The following is a 15,860-nucleotide window of genomic DNA, read 5'->3' as shown; positions in this document are numbered from 1 at the left end:
AGGGGGCCCGGCTAACCGGCTGTTTGTCCCTAATCCAGTCCGGTCCTGGAATGGGCTCATTCGTCCAGGCTGGCCTGTCATCCAGGGTCCCGTCATACACTAGCCTTCCTCCGACAACATTTCTGGTGGCCCACAAAGGTCCCTGACGTCTCTGCCTTCGTTGCCGCATGCACAGTGTGTATTCAGAACAAGACTCCACGGCAAGCTCCTTCTGGCCTCGTGTCACTACCTTTTCCCATCTCCAGAGTCCTGAATTCTACTGCTGTCCATCTTGTGTTACTCCGTACCCTCCGTATTCACCCTACCTTCCATGTGTCTAGGATTAAGCCCATGTCTCACTGTCCTTTGTTTTCTGTCTCCAGGCCCATCCCTCCCCTCGGGTTATCGGTGGCCAGCCAGTATATACGCAGAGATGCCTCCTGAAGGTTTGACCACAGGGCAGGGGTTTCCAGTACCCGGTTGATTGGGCGGGTTATGGCCCGGAGGAGAGGTGCTGGGTCCCGGCTAAAGACATCTTGGACCCGGTCCTCATTGCCAATTTCCACATGTCCTGATCTGTTTCACCTGTTCCTGTAATTGTCTCCACCCCCTCCAGGTGTTGCTTATTTTCCCCAGTGTATTTATCCCTGTATTTCCTGTCTCTCTTTGCCAGTTTGTTTTGTATGTTTAGTCAAGTCAACCAGCATGTTTTTCCTGCACTTATTTTTGCTATTCTCCTTTTTCTAGTCCTCCCGGTTTTGACCCTTGCCTGTTTCTGGAATCTGTACCCACCTGCCTTACCATTCTGCCTGCCTTGACCACGAGCCTGTCTGCCACTCTGTACCTCCTGGACTCTGATCTGGTTTTGACCTTTTGCCTGTCCATGACCATTCTCTTGCCTTCCCCTTTGGATTATTAAACATTGTATGACTCCTACCATCTGCCTCCTGTGTCTGCATCTGGGTCTTGCCTTGATAGATTTCACTACCTTAAGCCGCCTCCAGTGTCGTTTCAGAGATTTTGGCAGTATGTCCAACCGGCCTCACAACTGCAGACAATGTGTATGGCGTTGTGTGGGTGCACATTAGCCCATTTTATTGTTGTTGTATCTGTGACCAACAGATGCATGTCTGTATTCCCATCGATTAGGGCTTAATGCATTTATTTCAATTGACTGATTTCCTCATATAAACTGTAACTCAGTAAAACCAATGGAATTGTTCAATGTTGCGCTTAGATTTTATATTTATATTTTTTTTAGTATAGAATCTGTTACTCGTTTTACTAATTTACACTTATATGGGGATTAGACAGATTTAGATTATGGATATGTTTATATGTTGACAGGAAAGAAGAATATCTGGATTAGTTCATATACAGTCAAAAAAGAGGGGAGTTACATTATTGTGAGAGATTATTCAAACAGGGAGACCTGGCTGGACAAAAACAGCTCAAAGCCCGTCCACCTTCTCTCCCTATTCCCTGTATTGTTCCACCTAGTTTACAACCCCAGTCAGACAGAGGTAGCGGACTTGACATGGCAGTCAGGAGAAATGAAGCGAAGGGAGCGACCAGGCGCAGGGGTGGACACAATATGAATGATCCTAGGCAACAGATGACGGGTATTATCCTATCAACCTGCTGTTCGTTTTACACCACCACCCTCCCTTCTTCCTCCCTCCCTCTATCCCTACGTCCTTCCTCTCTTCTTTTTCAGTGACCAGGAGGTTGCCTTGAGTCCACTGTCTTCCCCTAGCTATAAAACAGCCCAATAATGGGACAGGCAGTGTTGGGGGTTGAAGATGTTTAGAATAGAAACCTCAGAAGAGAGAAGAGACCATTAGGATGCTACTATAGGAGTTACCTCAGCAGAAGGTTTCCCTTCACTCACTGCCTGCAAATCAGCATTTTCACTGGACAATAGGCTCAGCAGTGGTCCCATGATTGCTTCTTTTCAAATGGTAATGGGCATCCTAGCTCCTCTGCCAGGTTTTTCCTTAGCAAGAGGACAAATTACAGTTTACAAGGCGGGCATAGAAGAAAAATCCAATGAAAAAAATAATAATTCTGAGCTGAATATCTTTTTTCGTCCCTCTTCTTTTTTTTTTTTATTATTCAACAAACTGACATGTAAATTACCCTTTAAGTGCTCCACTCCAGGGCTCTGATCATCCCCTAATTGTCGCAGTCAATTGTGGCCAACAGTCTCTTCAATCCCAGGCGCTTTGACAACAAGCACCAGGATCAAAGAGGAATCAACTCCCTTCAATTTCTCTCTATTTATGGAAGTGCCAAAAAGACTGCAGTGAGAGGTGAGAGTGAGAGGGCACTAGACCAGTGCTTTACAGAGAGAGAGAGAGAAGAGAGAGAGGAAATTATCGCATCACAATAGTCATTTGTTCATTACTGTTCTATAACCCTGATATTTGACAGTGCTCCTGTATTGACGTGCTCCATACACAGGACAGTTACAGCTGATAACAGGCTTGACTCACATATTGATACATCATGTTTTGTGTGACAGGGTATTTTAATAGCAGTTGTTATTTTTTTCTTGACGAAAGCGAAACAAGACTGTATCTACACCTGTATTTGCCTAAACCGTTTACATTTGCCAGTGTAGGAGAAACCATTTAGCTGTTAGCTGTGGGGCTCCCAAGTGGCGCAGCAGTCTAAGGCATTGCATAGCAGTGCTAAAGGTGTCATTACAGACCCTAGTTCAATCCCCACCTGCCGTGATCGGAAGTCCCATAGTGTGGCGCACAATTGGCCCAGTGTTGTTAAGGGAGGGTTTGGCTGGGGTAGGCTGTCATTGTAAATAAGAATATGTTCTTAACTGACTTGCCTAGTTAAATCAAATAAAAATCTGTGAACACTCTTTACCTACCCTGTGCAGCTTCACTGTGATTAATATTTTTCTCAGGATGAAAATAAATCACAAACAATAGACAGTGTTACAACTCACAATGACTAAGGTATTCTCTATTATTTTACACCCTGGTCATTTGAGAGTCAAAGTACCCCCCCCCCCCTCCCACACCCCCCCTTAGGAGGACTAAACCTTGATGAACACTGATGCTTGGTAGATATCCAACCTGATAATTGTCCTACCATAATTCCATTAAATAAACAGTGGCTGGTAGTTGGGAGGGTGGGGAGAATTACATGTCATTTTCTGCATTGTTATTCAGCCACATCAATTTGAGTTTATTGGGTTTTTATCCAAGACATATTACCCTTGCTATGCACCAGGTTAGTGTAAATGAACACACCGTATTGAAATTGTTGAGCAAGAGAGAGACAGGGCAGAATTAGGCCAATATTCACTAATAATAAAAACTCAACAAAGATCAATTCAGTTTTGGAACATCTAAAATACGGTGACCCCCTCTCATACCATTACCAAGCCCTGCAATTCCAAGAGCTGAGCAAAGAAAAGAGTCCCCTCATCCAGCTGGTCCTGGGGCTGTGTTCACAAACCTGTTCTACTAACACACTGAATTGGACCAGCCTCAGGACCAGAACATCCAATCAATCAGAATAAAACAAATTACAACACAGTCAAAAACAAAACTACATTGCTTATTGGGAAACACAAGCAGAAGCACAAGGCAAAATGCAGTGCTATCTGGCCCTAAATCGACAGTACACAGTGGCTAACTATTTGACCATGGTTACTGTTCAAAACCTTAGAAAAACCTTAACAAAGTACAGGCTCAGTGAGCACAGCCTTGCCAATGAGAAGGGTAGACACAGGAAAACCTGGCTCCCTGTAGAGGAAAGGCTGTGTAACCACTGCACAACAGCAGAACCTGAGACAGAGCTGCATTTCCTCACGAAATGTCCAAAAAAAGTAAAACAATTAGAGAGTGTAGTTTCCCCAAAATTGAAACCCTTATTCAAGGTTTCAAAGACCTCTCTGAGAATAAGCTACCCATCCTGTTGGATGAGGACGCAGAGAGCTATGGGTTGGCAGCACACTACATTGCTGCCTGCCATAGGGACAGTGTCTGACAGACGAACCAACCTGCACATGTCCTCTATGCTTATTGTTATTGTTCAATGTATTTTGACCTTTAGTTAATTGTTGTTACTGTTGTCCCGTTGACAATTTTGAGTATTATTATTTTTATATTGTAAATATCCAAAGTCAGCTTTGGCAATATGTACATTGTTACCTCATGCCAATGAAGCAAATATAATTGAATTTAATTGGATTGAGAGAGAAAGAGAGAGAGAGAGAGAGAGAGAGAGAGAGAGAGAGAGAGAGAGAGAGAGAGAGAGAGAGTAGACATGGTTTGGTTTGAGGAAATAAGTTAGTTATATTAATCATATTTCTATGTCCTAAGACGAAGTAGCAAGCATCATATATGGAAGCAGACATTAAAAGGCTGATATGCAAATGTAGGGAAGAGATTAGAGATACAACAGTTATTCAAATGTTTGATTAATAATGCATCATCACCACCGTCATTTATTCATTCCAGGGAGCGACAAGTCATCTTTCGAGTCAAGAGTGAAATACGTTTTCCTGTTTTCCTTGAGCAGCTTACCTTTTTTTTTAAAGCACACTTCTGGGTATAAATACTTCGCAAAGAGGGAATATCCAAATATTAAAACAGAAATACTGGTTTTCTGAGTCCCTCACAGCCTCCCTCCACCAATCTGTTACTTTTCTGGCCACTGGGGACCTGACCTCTTTCCACAGGAAAGATTCAAAGTAAAGCAGAACATCTGATCTGTCTCTTATTTGTGCAGCTCAAATGAACAAGTTGTAATTCGCAGTCTCAGATCGAGTCACCATGCACTTACTCTGTTGACTTTAACAAGAGCAACCAACAGAAGAAAAATCTATACGTTTCTGATGTAAGCTGTATGTTCACAGTCTCAGATCGAGTCACCATGCACTTACACTGTTGATTTTAACAAGAGCAACTAACAGAAGAATAATCTATATGTTTCTGATGTAAGTGTTTTGCTTCTAAGCAATCTGTTACTTTGCGATCTCTCTCTCTCTCCCCTCTCTCACTCTCTCTGTCTCACTTTTCTTTCATATACACTGAGAAACATTTGAAGTGTTTTTGAGAAAAGCACAAGCAAAGGACAAGTGCTCATTTGCCTGTAAGGCCTGTAGCGAATGTAAACTAACTTAATTTCCCGTGTTTGAGACTTCTTCCCCCGAAGATCACACACACACGCGCGGTCGTACTCTGTTCTCCAATTGTCCATCAATCTCTCATGTTCTTCACTCTGTTACACTGCGAGCAACGGTGGATGGCATAATATCTGCGGCTGTCTACAGCAGTGGGATCAGAATATCACAGAACGGGTCCCATAGAGAGACCTACAGTCAATGTTGTTGTGGCGACTGTAGTGTACGGAGAGAGAGGGAGAGTTAAAAACAAAACTAGAGGCATAGATATGGTCTGGTGAAGAAGATGCTTTGTGTCACACCATTATCATTTAGGCCCTTATGCATTGTATTGTATACCAAACATCTTTAGAAGGCTGTCAACTGTATGCTTAGGGCCTCAGACATACTAGATACTCACCATCGTTGTTAGAAGCTGTCAGCGGTATATAGGATATATGTAGTCATAAAAGTAGTCATACTTTATGTAAGACATTGAATTATCTTCAACATAAATCTTACTTACCGTAATGGATCATATACCGTACTTGTGGTTTGTGAACTTATTTAGGGGCGACATTGAAACAGTGAAATGTAGAGCAGCTTTGGGGTATGTTCTCATGTACAGGAAATGACACCGTCCTGTTCTCCTCCTCCTCTCACCCCGCTCTCTTATTTAGTTTGGGGATTCCATTCCATTAGATTCTTTTCCCACCACCACCTGTGAATTCTCCTCCTCCTCCTCCTCCTAAGTTTTAGCACAGATGTAACATTTCTGGGGAGCAATTCCATCATGATAGCTGCTCTTTTCCCAGCACAGAACAGCAGTCCTGCAGGGAGTTGGAATCCAAAGATAGCTGTGTTTCCATGCAACTGTATGGGGAGGACAACATCAATTACATATCTTTGGAAAATATAATAATTTGTGGCTGGTTTGGAATTATACAATAGACTGGGATTTGTGTAACTGCTGTACTTTTACCCGGCAAGTTATCTTGGCAACAGTCAGATAAAAGGTCTTATTAGTATACAAAGAAACGACGTGTTATGCTTATGATACTGTTATGGCAGGTGAGAGGTCACATCTGGCGCCTGATATAATCATGAACCGTAGTGTGCTTCAGCAGTGGAGTCTATAAACTGAACGGAGTCAGCGTCTGTTCTCTGCATTCAAAGTGTGGCAGACAAAAAAAGGTATTGGGCTTCACTCATCATCCTCCCCCTTCCCCCCTTTTTCTTTCAAAATGTGTTCCACCTGATGAGGGTGATTTCGGGACCCTAAACGGTCAGTAATTACTTTTTAAAACGTTTTTTACATTTTTCAATTTTTATTTATTTTTAACATATTTTGCTAACCGTATTGTAACGCTAGAATCCTTATACCTGACAGGTGAGTAGACCAGTTGACTGGTTGAATAACTACCAGGTTAAATACCAGGATGATTACTGATTCCACTGTGTATTCTGTACTGCAACACTATGTTATAAACCATAGGCCTATACTGCTTCTGTGGTGCATAGGATATAAGCTATACAGTTTTATTGTTGCGCCACACGATCATTTAAATGTCAACCTAGTTGAAATTGACATAGCCTAGATGTATTTACTGCTTCATAAAACGGTCATATTTGATTCCTTGCTAAATGCATAAGTAATGATAAAACTGACAAAGGGCATATATTTGCTGTATTGATATAATTCATACCGGCAAACATGGCACGTAAAAATAAAGACACTTGCTTTCCAGAGCCACAAGAGTGTGTTGTGTTTCCTCTCAATTAAATTAACAGATTCATTAACGCTAAGGTCCCCCTATAGGTCAACCATCGTCAGTAATCCCCTTTCACGCTGTATATGTTTGTATAAAATATTCAAGCTGGAAGCAAGGAGCGGTGTCACTCAGAGCGCGCGGGAATGAATGAGCAGGGACACCGCTCCAGTTGTTGAGCGGCAGCACAGAGGGATTTGGCAAGTCAGACAGAGACCATGCACTTGCTTGACATACATTCAGTGCGCACTTAAAATGAATGACTTTGCGTCTTTATCTGGCATGCAATTGCAGGCTATTATTTGCTGTCAAAATCGGAAGCGAATCACACGCCTATATCAGTCTTAATCTCACACACATGCTGTACATAACATTAACACACAAAGCAGATTACTCCGTGGAGCTGCAAAACTTGAGTTTGGAGTAGCCTACTTACCAGCTGCAGTAAAGCGGGATCCCCTTCTTCAAGTCTGTAACGCACTATCACCTGACTGCGACCAATAACAGCTGCATAAATGACAACAAAGTTATTTTGTACATACCTAGCTAATGAAAATACAACAGTACAACATAAATATAGTAGTAGGCTACAAATAAACACAATACTGTACGTGTAATAATAAATATAATAATCATAATATTACACATTTTTAAAAAAGAATAATATTCTTAATAATAATCATAATTGTAATTAATACAATTATATATAATTCATTAAAATGAATTGCAGATTTAAAAAAAATATTGAAAAATACTCTAATATCAATCTATTTTCAGCTGTGCCGTCTATATCGACCGCCTTTTGGAATATTTAATGCCAGATGTTGAGCACCTTTTCCTCTCGAGCTGTGCTTCCGAGTTCTCTGGAATCTGATTGGCTTTAGACAAAGGCATCAAACAGTCGAGCCTCTTGATTGATGATTTAATTATCCATACAGTTGATAACTGCATAGGACAGGACAGAAAATATAATACTTTATTTACATAACCAATCACAGCGTTGAAAAGGTGGAGCCTCCCTCTCCATCTATAGTGAGAGACAGACAGAAATAGAAACAACAGCATCACAAGGAAATACATGAATAAGTCAAATAGAGAAACCTTAATTGGAGTAATAACCATGTCATATAGTTGCAATAGAGATAAATATTTTGGTCGATATAACCTTGAATAACACCTGTGAACAAAAGGAATAAAGTACACACTTGACGTGTTTCAATCCTGGTCAGAGTGATGAGTTCACATACACTTTGTTTAAAACACACAGGGAAAACTTCCAATAAAGTACCTGTACGCACCTGACTGCGCCTGGCACGTGCGAGAAGCACCTCAATATACACATCTCTTTCGCTCTTGTAGGTGCATGGGGCATGCGCCGTTATACATGCTCCACTCATAGTGGTTATTACGATAGTACAAAATAAACGCACGTCCATAGAGGCAAATAAATAAACGTTTACAAATATAAACATGAACAACCCAAACCGCTGATGCTCACTTCCTTAACACTCTGCAACCCTTATACTTTCATCCCTGGTATGTGTGAGAGTCAGTCAAACTTGCAACGCTATCATTTCGGTCCCTTTTCCCCCTTTCAGTTGTGGTCGTGTGGGTTGAATATGAGAGTGTTCCAACTTTTCTTCTTCAGGATAATATTCTTGCTTCTTCGGCTGCTCATACGTGGTAGTCATAGTCCGACACTCACAGTTCATTTCACTCGGATCAAACAGCCTGGGAGATAAAAAAAAAAAAAAAAACGTATCACGTTTACCAAAAGATGCTCACGTTTGGTCCTGCTCAATTATCCCCTCCCGTGAAGACAGGTGGCGCGTGTCCCAGAGTTGGTTCTCTCCTCTCCTCCGTAGTACAGAAAAGAAAAAGAAAAAAATGTCATTAGAAGAGGCGTAACACGTCAGTCCGTCCCCAGGTTTGTTTCCTGGAGTGTCTGAAAGAGATCAGTCCTAACCTGCCCTAGCAGGAATAACGGTCCTTCCGAACCACTATTTCTAAGGCTTTATTATCGTTGCAAGGATCCCTGCACATTTCTCTCCGCAATTGCTTACCGCTGCAGTCTTGTGTTATCACTACAACCGAAGTCAACCGAAAATATACTACTATACGAAATCAGGTATGTGTCCATTTCTTTACCTCGACTAATAACCTTTATAAAATAGGTCATTTATCATTTTAGAGATTGCGACTTAGAGCTTTTATAAGGGATTTGGTGATGTAGTATTGCGTTCACTTTAAACTTTCTCTACCTGCACAGGTGGATGAGGTAGCGGTGCCTTTTAAATATCTAGGCTGGCAAGTGCGTTCCAACAGAAAATATGCAGTTTTATAGAATATGATGAAAAGCCTACGCTTCGAGCCGAAAAACCATGAGAAAAAAAACAAAAAACAAGCCCGGTCATATTCAGCTTTGGATTCACTTTCACCGAGCCAAGCACGCACCCTTTTGTATCCAACTCGTTCTTGTCAGTGTCTTTCTGTATTTTTTGGTTTCGTAGAGTAGAAGTTGTCTGTCTCACAATATGGTAAATATTCGCTTATCATATCAACGTTATTTACATTATTTTGTTCAGATAGCTGTAATATGTTTCAATTCCTGTCTGGATAATTGTATTTTTGTTGACACATCATTTTGTGGTATTTGTTAGTTTTTGTGTGTTTATTTGTTTTTCCTGTCGTGGGTCGTTCCTCATAGTAATACAATCCATTGGCAGAATTTAACACACTCATTTCGCACGATTAGTCCATTGAAAGCATGAATGTTTTCATGTTTTGTCTGTTTTTACTTATTTATGCATGTACGTTTTTCAACATGACAGGCCTAAAACGTAAAATATGCATGCTATCTCAAATTAACCTTAAACGAACAAATGTAGTAATATTCGTAAATTAATTGTGGAGTATATTTACATTTATGCATTTAGCCCTACGTATTTCACAACATAGCTTTTTCTATCATCTTTCATTTTTATTGTTTTGTGTTGTAAGTGATATGGGCCTAGCTGAGTGAAATTGCTCTTCTTTCCACCCTGTGATATTTACATTTGTCACAAAGCCTATTGCTGAACTCATAACTTTAACATTGCCTCTGTCATCATCAATGTAGGTAACTCTCAATTTAAAAAATGTAGGTTAAAAAACATAAACCCAGAGAAATCAATGTAGGCCTACTGTTTGCGATATTCGAGTTATTTTAAAAAAAAAAATATATATATATATATATCGAAGCAGAACATAAAATGAAAACAGCACAAAATAAAGAAAAGGATCAATGGTACAACTTTTCTTATTTGAATTAACAGAATGTAAAACGCATGCTTAACCCAGCACGGCCATGACTTAGTGAATTATGCCTCATACTGAAGGTGCAAGTCCCTGTCTCCCCCTTTCTCTGCCTCCTCTCCTTCCCCGTCGTCATGTTCACTTCCACTTATCATCATCCCCGACCACTGGCATTATACAGATCAACAATACATTGATCGACCCCTTATCGTACTCTAGCATAGGTATAAAATAGAATAAAATGTGTATATTGGGTTTTCTATTATTTTCTCTTTTACTTGGCGCCTGAAATTTAAATGGTTTCTCCCAGTCAGTCCAGTGAACCCACATTGTTGCTGCCTGTGTTTGGTTGTTAGATATTGAGCCTGCGTGCTGCTGCTGCTGCTGATTCAAGGAGTCGAGTCCATGCGAGCTGCCATCTGATCCACTCTTATCAATGAAGCACGAGATCATGGCGGATGGCCCCAGGTGTAAGAGGCGAAAACAAGCCAACCCAAGAAGGAAAAACGGTAAGAAAATACATAAAAAATAACATACTGTCATTTGCAAAATATGTTTGTTGTGGATCTAGAGCTGTAATGTTGTCACTGTGACTGTAGTTCAGAGGGGCTGGCTACGAATTACCAAATGCGTGTTTTTGTTCTGCTCTCGTCTCATAGGAAATGAAGGGACACTTCTAACTGGGAAATAATGCGTAATGTGTCCGTATTGTACTGTGTACACAGGCGGGACTGTCTATCCTTCATTGTGAAATTAGGAGCACAACGTCTTTGCTAATTTCGTAATTTTTACAGAGACGATTAGACGGAAGTTGTAATAAGTTGAGAGTTTATCGTTGCGCGAAAAGACTGAGTAGCAGTGAGAGGAATTTCAGAAAGTTTCCCATCCCATATAACGGTTCAGTCGCGAAGTGCCTTATTGTCCACCAATACAAACCCGTTAGATGAGGACTGATTTTATTTGCTGTTCTGTAGTTGACGTATCTGTAGATTTAGTTGTTTGAGCATATTTTTTTTCCAGCAAGTGTTTGTTCCTTATGCTACACATTGCTTAGATTCTCACACTCATGAGTATATTATTTCATTAATGTAACTCGTTTTTATATGTCTAAACGTTATTGTTATGTTTAAGTTCTCGCGTTGTACCCAAATTATTTGTTACAGTGTTACATCTACTTTCTCTCGAAACATTGTCCCCTTTTTTAGTAAGGAATGATTAGTGTCCCCACACCGTTGGCAACTGACAAGAATATGAAACAGAACATGGGGGGACAATTCGCTGTGAACACGCTGTAATAGCTTAGTTGACTAATTTATTATAAACAAATAAGATGGCATGTGCGCTAAGATGGTGATATTGACCAGTGGTGTGTCTCGTGTCATTTATTATATTATTAGCAATATGAAGTGCTTGTATGGAGCAAATAGCGGTGAAGGATACGTATGTCACTCTATTGTCAACTGTTTGTTCACCCAACGAACTGTGTTACACGTTGGGAGTTATTGAACCATGTCGTGGATGACTTTTCGTAGGGAATATACGTTTGTTCCTTTCCCTTTTGTGGACTGTACACTACAATACACCCCGTGCACAAGTAAATCCAGCATCACCACATGTCTGGGTCCCGAGATCTTTTCTTACACGGGAATGCCTTGCATTTTATTTTGTACCTGGTATTTTCAGTTTTACTGTTCAAAGTGGCCTTATCAAATGCGTATGAATTTTGCATGTACTTGTGAAATGTCTCCCTTTATGTGTCTCTTTTCCTTATTAAATGTTGTGTATTGATTTTCGTACAATCAATACAAGGAGAGTCATTGACAATTACAAGCGTAGCTTCCAGCTTGTTGTTGTTCTGAATAACAAAAGATAGGAGTGAAAGTAAGTTCCCCTTTTCACTGTAGTTTTTAGGAGATAAGAATGTTCTTTCTTCCTTTCTTGCCTCTGAGCACCAGTTCCCACCTGTTCCAGTAAACAAAAGTTTGGATTACTTTCAAACACTCCATTCAAGTAAGTGTTTTCTGACAAACACACACCTGATGATTGACATTTGCATTTGTCAGACAGAAAAATCCTTTCAAGTTCCCTCCATTGCAACAGCAGCAAGCAACCTCACACACTCTCAATGCAAAAATAATTAGCATGGTATTTTAGTCGCTTCCCCCCCAGTGCTGATGTGGTGTGCAGTGTGCACAAATTATAGGCCGACTGAGCAAGTAGAAATTCGGCATTCTTGATTCTATCATATTTTTCTAATATGCCATTGTGATCACAGATGTTGCCCTCCCTATTTACATTTTCTCGTCACGAGATGCCTTCAATAGCTCTCTCCCTTTGGGAATGCTGTGGTTGAGCTATTCAGACAGAGTGGATTTCATTTTCTCCCCTGGATGCATGGAGAGATGTCATAGGAGCTGAGCTTGTGTGTCTGGCCGTTTAGATAACACCACTATATAGCTATCTATGAGGATCCTTATCAGGACGATAGCCTACATACTGAGGTTACTTGAATGCAGTAAGCAAGACAGAAAACATAGACCATCAATTGAAATATTTTGAATATTGATAGATTGATGATGTAAATGATTTATTTACGATATGGGTAGAAAAATACATTATTTTATGCATGACAGTTTGTCATGTTATCCAGAAGACATTTCTCTGTAGTTATAGATTTTTTTTTTAGTAGGATTTCAATGTTTTGATTCACATTTACGGCTACATTTTGTAGCCAGTATTCTGACCTTAGAGGGAGATTCTGTAATTCCAGGTACATTTATTCAGATTAGGTTATTTGGTCCCATTATCGTAGGTAATAATGCTTTTCTAGCCATGCATGGTGTATCTGGCTTCGCTGTTTGTTGATAACACAACTTTGGCGTGTGATTCTATAGGCCCACATATGATACGATACATACTTATCGTATCCATAGCTAAAGAGTGTTTAAGTCAATCTCACAGTTCGGTGCAAGGTGATATTGGCAACCCTGTAGTTTGTTGGAGTTTTCTCTCTGCCTGCCTTCCCAGGTGTTGCAAGTCAGACCCAGCTGTGGGGCTCGACCTCACTGTGTGTTTATAAGTACAGCTGGCAAAGTACTCCACAAACCTTTTCCCTTCTAATTGGATTAGTCAATCAATACTGTTAAAAATGAGTACTTTTGAATGGCACACTTTCAGTTTCCACACTTCTATTGCCCTCTCAGTATGGGTAAAGAGACATTTGCTCTGGGAATGACAGACAGTGGTACTGGTCGGCATCTCCCGCTCATCTATTTTGTTTACGTTCAACTCTGGAGTAATGTTGGAGTTGTGTGCGTGTTAGGTGGCGTTGCTTGTATTTGGGTGTGCCATTTAATGAGGTGGTACATAAAATGGCACCACTTTTTTTTTCAGGGGAAGTTTAAAAATGTAAACGTAGAAATTCAGTTTTCCCAAAGGTCTGTTTATCTGATATTTCCTGTAATACAACACAAAGACCTGTACGTTTTTTTTCAATCAACAGAAAGCCTCTCCATAGCTGTTCCCATGCTCCAGAATATATTGATTACATAATTGAAGGTATAAAAAAAAGAAGAAGCTTTCCAGCTTCTCTCTCTGTCTCTCTCTCTCTCTCTCTCTCTCTGGCTCCAATAGTTTAATACAATGCTGTGAATGTGATTATAAAAGCCTGTGTGCATTCACGCTAAAGATATAAAGGAGTCTCACTAATTCTTTAGCCTCAGCCCTGCTTTCAGCCCAAACAATGGCAGATTCCTTCCAGTCTAAACATTTTGTCCATCTCTATTATTCATTTGCTTTTAAGGTGCATTTACTCCCCAGCCGAAGAGAAAAAGCCCCCACCGCCCCCCTTCCCCCTTTCACAAATTTCTCCTCTTCCCAAGGTAGGCACTATTTTGTTGCTGTCACAGGGAAAAGGAGGGCAGGTTCGCTAGCGCTCACGGACAATTGATTGTCAGTCGTAATGTGTTTCATTTACATGTTTATAACGTCAATAGTGCTGGGGTGTCCACTGTACCATTCATGCTGCCATTCCCACAAGGGTGCAATTGTCTAAGCAGCCAAAGCTAGTTACCTTTTCTGATGGCTTTTTCACTCGGGCAAAAATGGAAAGGGAGGTGTTGCCGTCGTGCGTCAGTGTTTAGAGAAGGATTATTTTGTTTAAGCAAGTGAAATAATTACTGCAGATATTACGAGCCAGCAAGAAATGATCTCCTTTCGGCAGGGGCCTGCGCTGTTCGCATGGCAGCAGTGACAGTGGTGAGGCGTGAGGTGTCCAGACAGACTCAGGGTTTTTAGAAAAGCTATTTCATATGATGAGGTATTATTAGATTGTTTACTTAAGACTCATAGACTGATGGTATCTGGTAATGGTAGATATAGCATGTTGAGGATGTGTGTTTTTGTGCACTTTTTCCAAAAACAACATCCTGATCCTGATTTCTGGCATGTCGTTATGCGAGGCCTTTGTTGCCCTTTCCACCCTTTTCAAGCAGATACAGTTGGTTGACGCATCACTGTAGTTTGTTGTTTATAATTCTTTATCGAACTGGGGTCATCATAAGCTAAATATATCCTTCTGCTCAAACTACGGTAGTCGGACGTACACCACTGAACACTTTTGTGTTACCGGATCTCTACCTGTTAGATTTCAGAACTTCCGGAATAAAAAATAAAGCCTAGTGTGGTGACTTTCGACTTAGTAAAGGTTTTAGTTCATTCAAAACTACATAGATCTCCTTAACATCACATTCAGCCACAAACACATGTTGTGTTTGCTGTGATGAACCAGATTCACGCCAGTATCAGATGATTCTGAATCGGACAGAACATGACCATCTATACAATCGGACACCGATACGCAACTTTATCCCCAAATTTTGTCTGTTGAAAAAATAAAAAAATCTTTCCCATTTAATTTTTTTGTTTTGGGTTCTCTATTTTTTTTCTCCCTCTCTGGCTTGTGAAGATATTTTCGCCTAACGGGGAGAACACACACAGCAGAGGCACCGTTAGCTGAACCCCTGACACCGCGGTCTTTGGAATGCCTTAGGTACGATTTCACTTTCGCTCACATCAATGCTGACCTGAATGTCTTTCATATCTGATCCGCCGTGTCTCTCCCAGTAAACATCCCCCGAGGGGAGAACAAAGAAAGGAGCTCTTCTTCTTCTTAATCACAATTCAGCCCTTTCACCGCCAGCAGGCTACATTTGCATTCAGCATCAGAAAGGCCGAGATGAAAAGGGGGGGAAAAAGGGAAAGCAAGAAAGGAGAGCAATAGCAACAAAAAAAACAAAAAAAATGGCAGAAGGGTGGGTGGTGAGCAAAATAACTTAGGTGTTTGTGGCTGTTTGTTGGGCGTCCCCTGGTTACTAGCCAAATATAGCTCCTACTCTACCGGTGTAGGCCTGGCCCTCCTGACGGTCAGATAGTGTTACGAGATGGCATGCCTGTACTATTCATGGACACTCACTCTCACACTTAAAGGAAAAAAAATGAAAACGTGTCTGAGACGGATCAGATTCTAACTTAAGAGGTCTGTACTAGCTCGGCGCAGGTGTGTTTAGACACAATTACTTTTTGGGGGTGTTTCTTTTTTGTCCATTTTGAAATAAGAATTGGAGAGCAAAGCAGTGCTTATGTCTACTGTTATTTGTCAAATGGCATTCTAACGTGATATTGTAGGG

At 40.8% G+C, this 15,860-nt stretch overlaps 1 protein-coding gene and 1 long non-coding RNA gene across 13 annotated transcripts in view; one reads left to right on the top strand and one right to left on the bottom strand.

The window, feature by feature from the left end:
- Positions 1-6,418: 6,418 nt before the first annotated feature.
- Positions 6,419-7,824, bottom strand: LOC149975479 (uncharacterized). Its single transcript, XR_016488409.1, has 2 exons — positions 7,712-7,824; positions 6,419-7,386 (listed from the first exon to the last, which is right to left on the bottom strand). It is a non-coding gene; the product is annotated as an uncharacterized LOC149975479 (long non-coding RNA).
- Positions 7,825-8,371: 547 nt separating this feature from the next.
- Positions 8,372-15,860, top strand: part of LOC110495928 (zinc finger E-box-binding homeobox 2) — a 77,850-nt gene continuing 70,361 nt past the window's right edge. For 4 of the 12 annotated variants that reach the window (XM_090208248.1, XM_090208244.1, XM_090208247.1 and 1 more), the window contains exons 1-2: positions 8,480-9,007; positions 10,530-10,682. In XM_090208248.1, coding sequence (XP_090064374.1) covers positions 10,610-10,682 — 73 coding nt within the window. In that variant the 5' untranslated portion in view covers positions 8,480-9,007; positions 10,530-10,609. Of the gene's footprint in view, positions 9,008-9,293; positions 9,417-10,529; positions 10,683-15,860 lie in introns of those variants that run through there. The other 8 variants (XM_090208250.1, XM_036952433.2, XM_090208252.1 and 5 more) reach the window with 4 other exon arrangements.

This window comes from Oncorhynchus mykiss, chromosome 18, assembly GCF_057628025.1.
Source record: "Oncorhynchus mykiss isolate SJ-2025 chromosome 18, ASM5762802v1, whole genome shotgun sequence".
Lineage (NCBI taxonomy): Eukaryota > Metazoa > Chordata > Actinopteri > Salmoniformes > Salmonidae > Oncorhynchus > Oncorhynchus mykiss.
The sequence above is the reverse complement of the archived record's forward strand: the minus strand, read 5'-3'. Positions and strand labels throughout refer to the sequence as shown.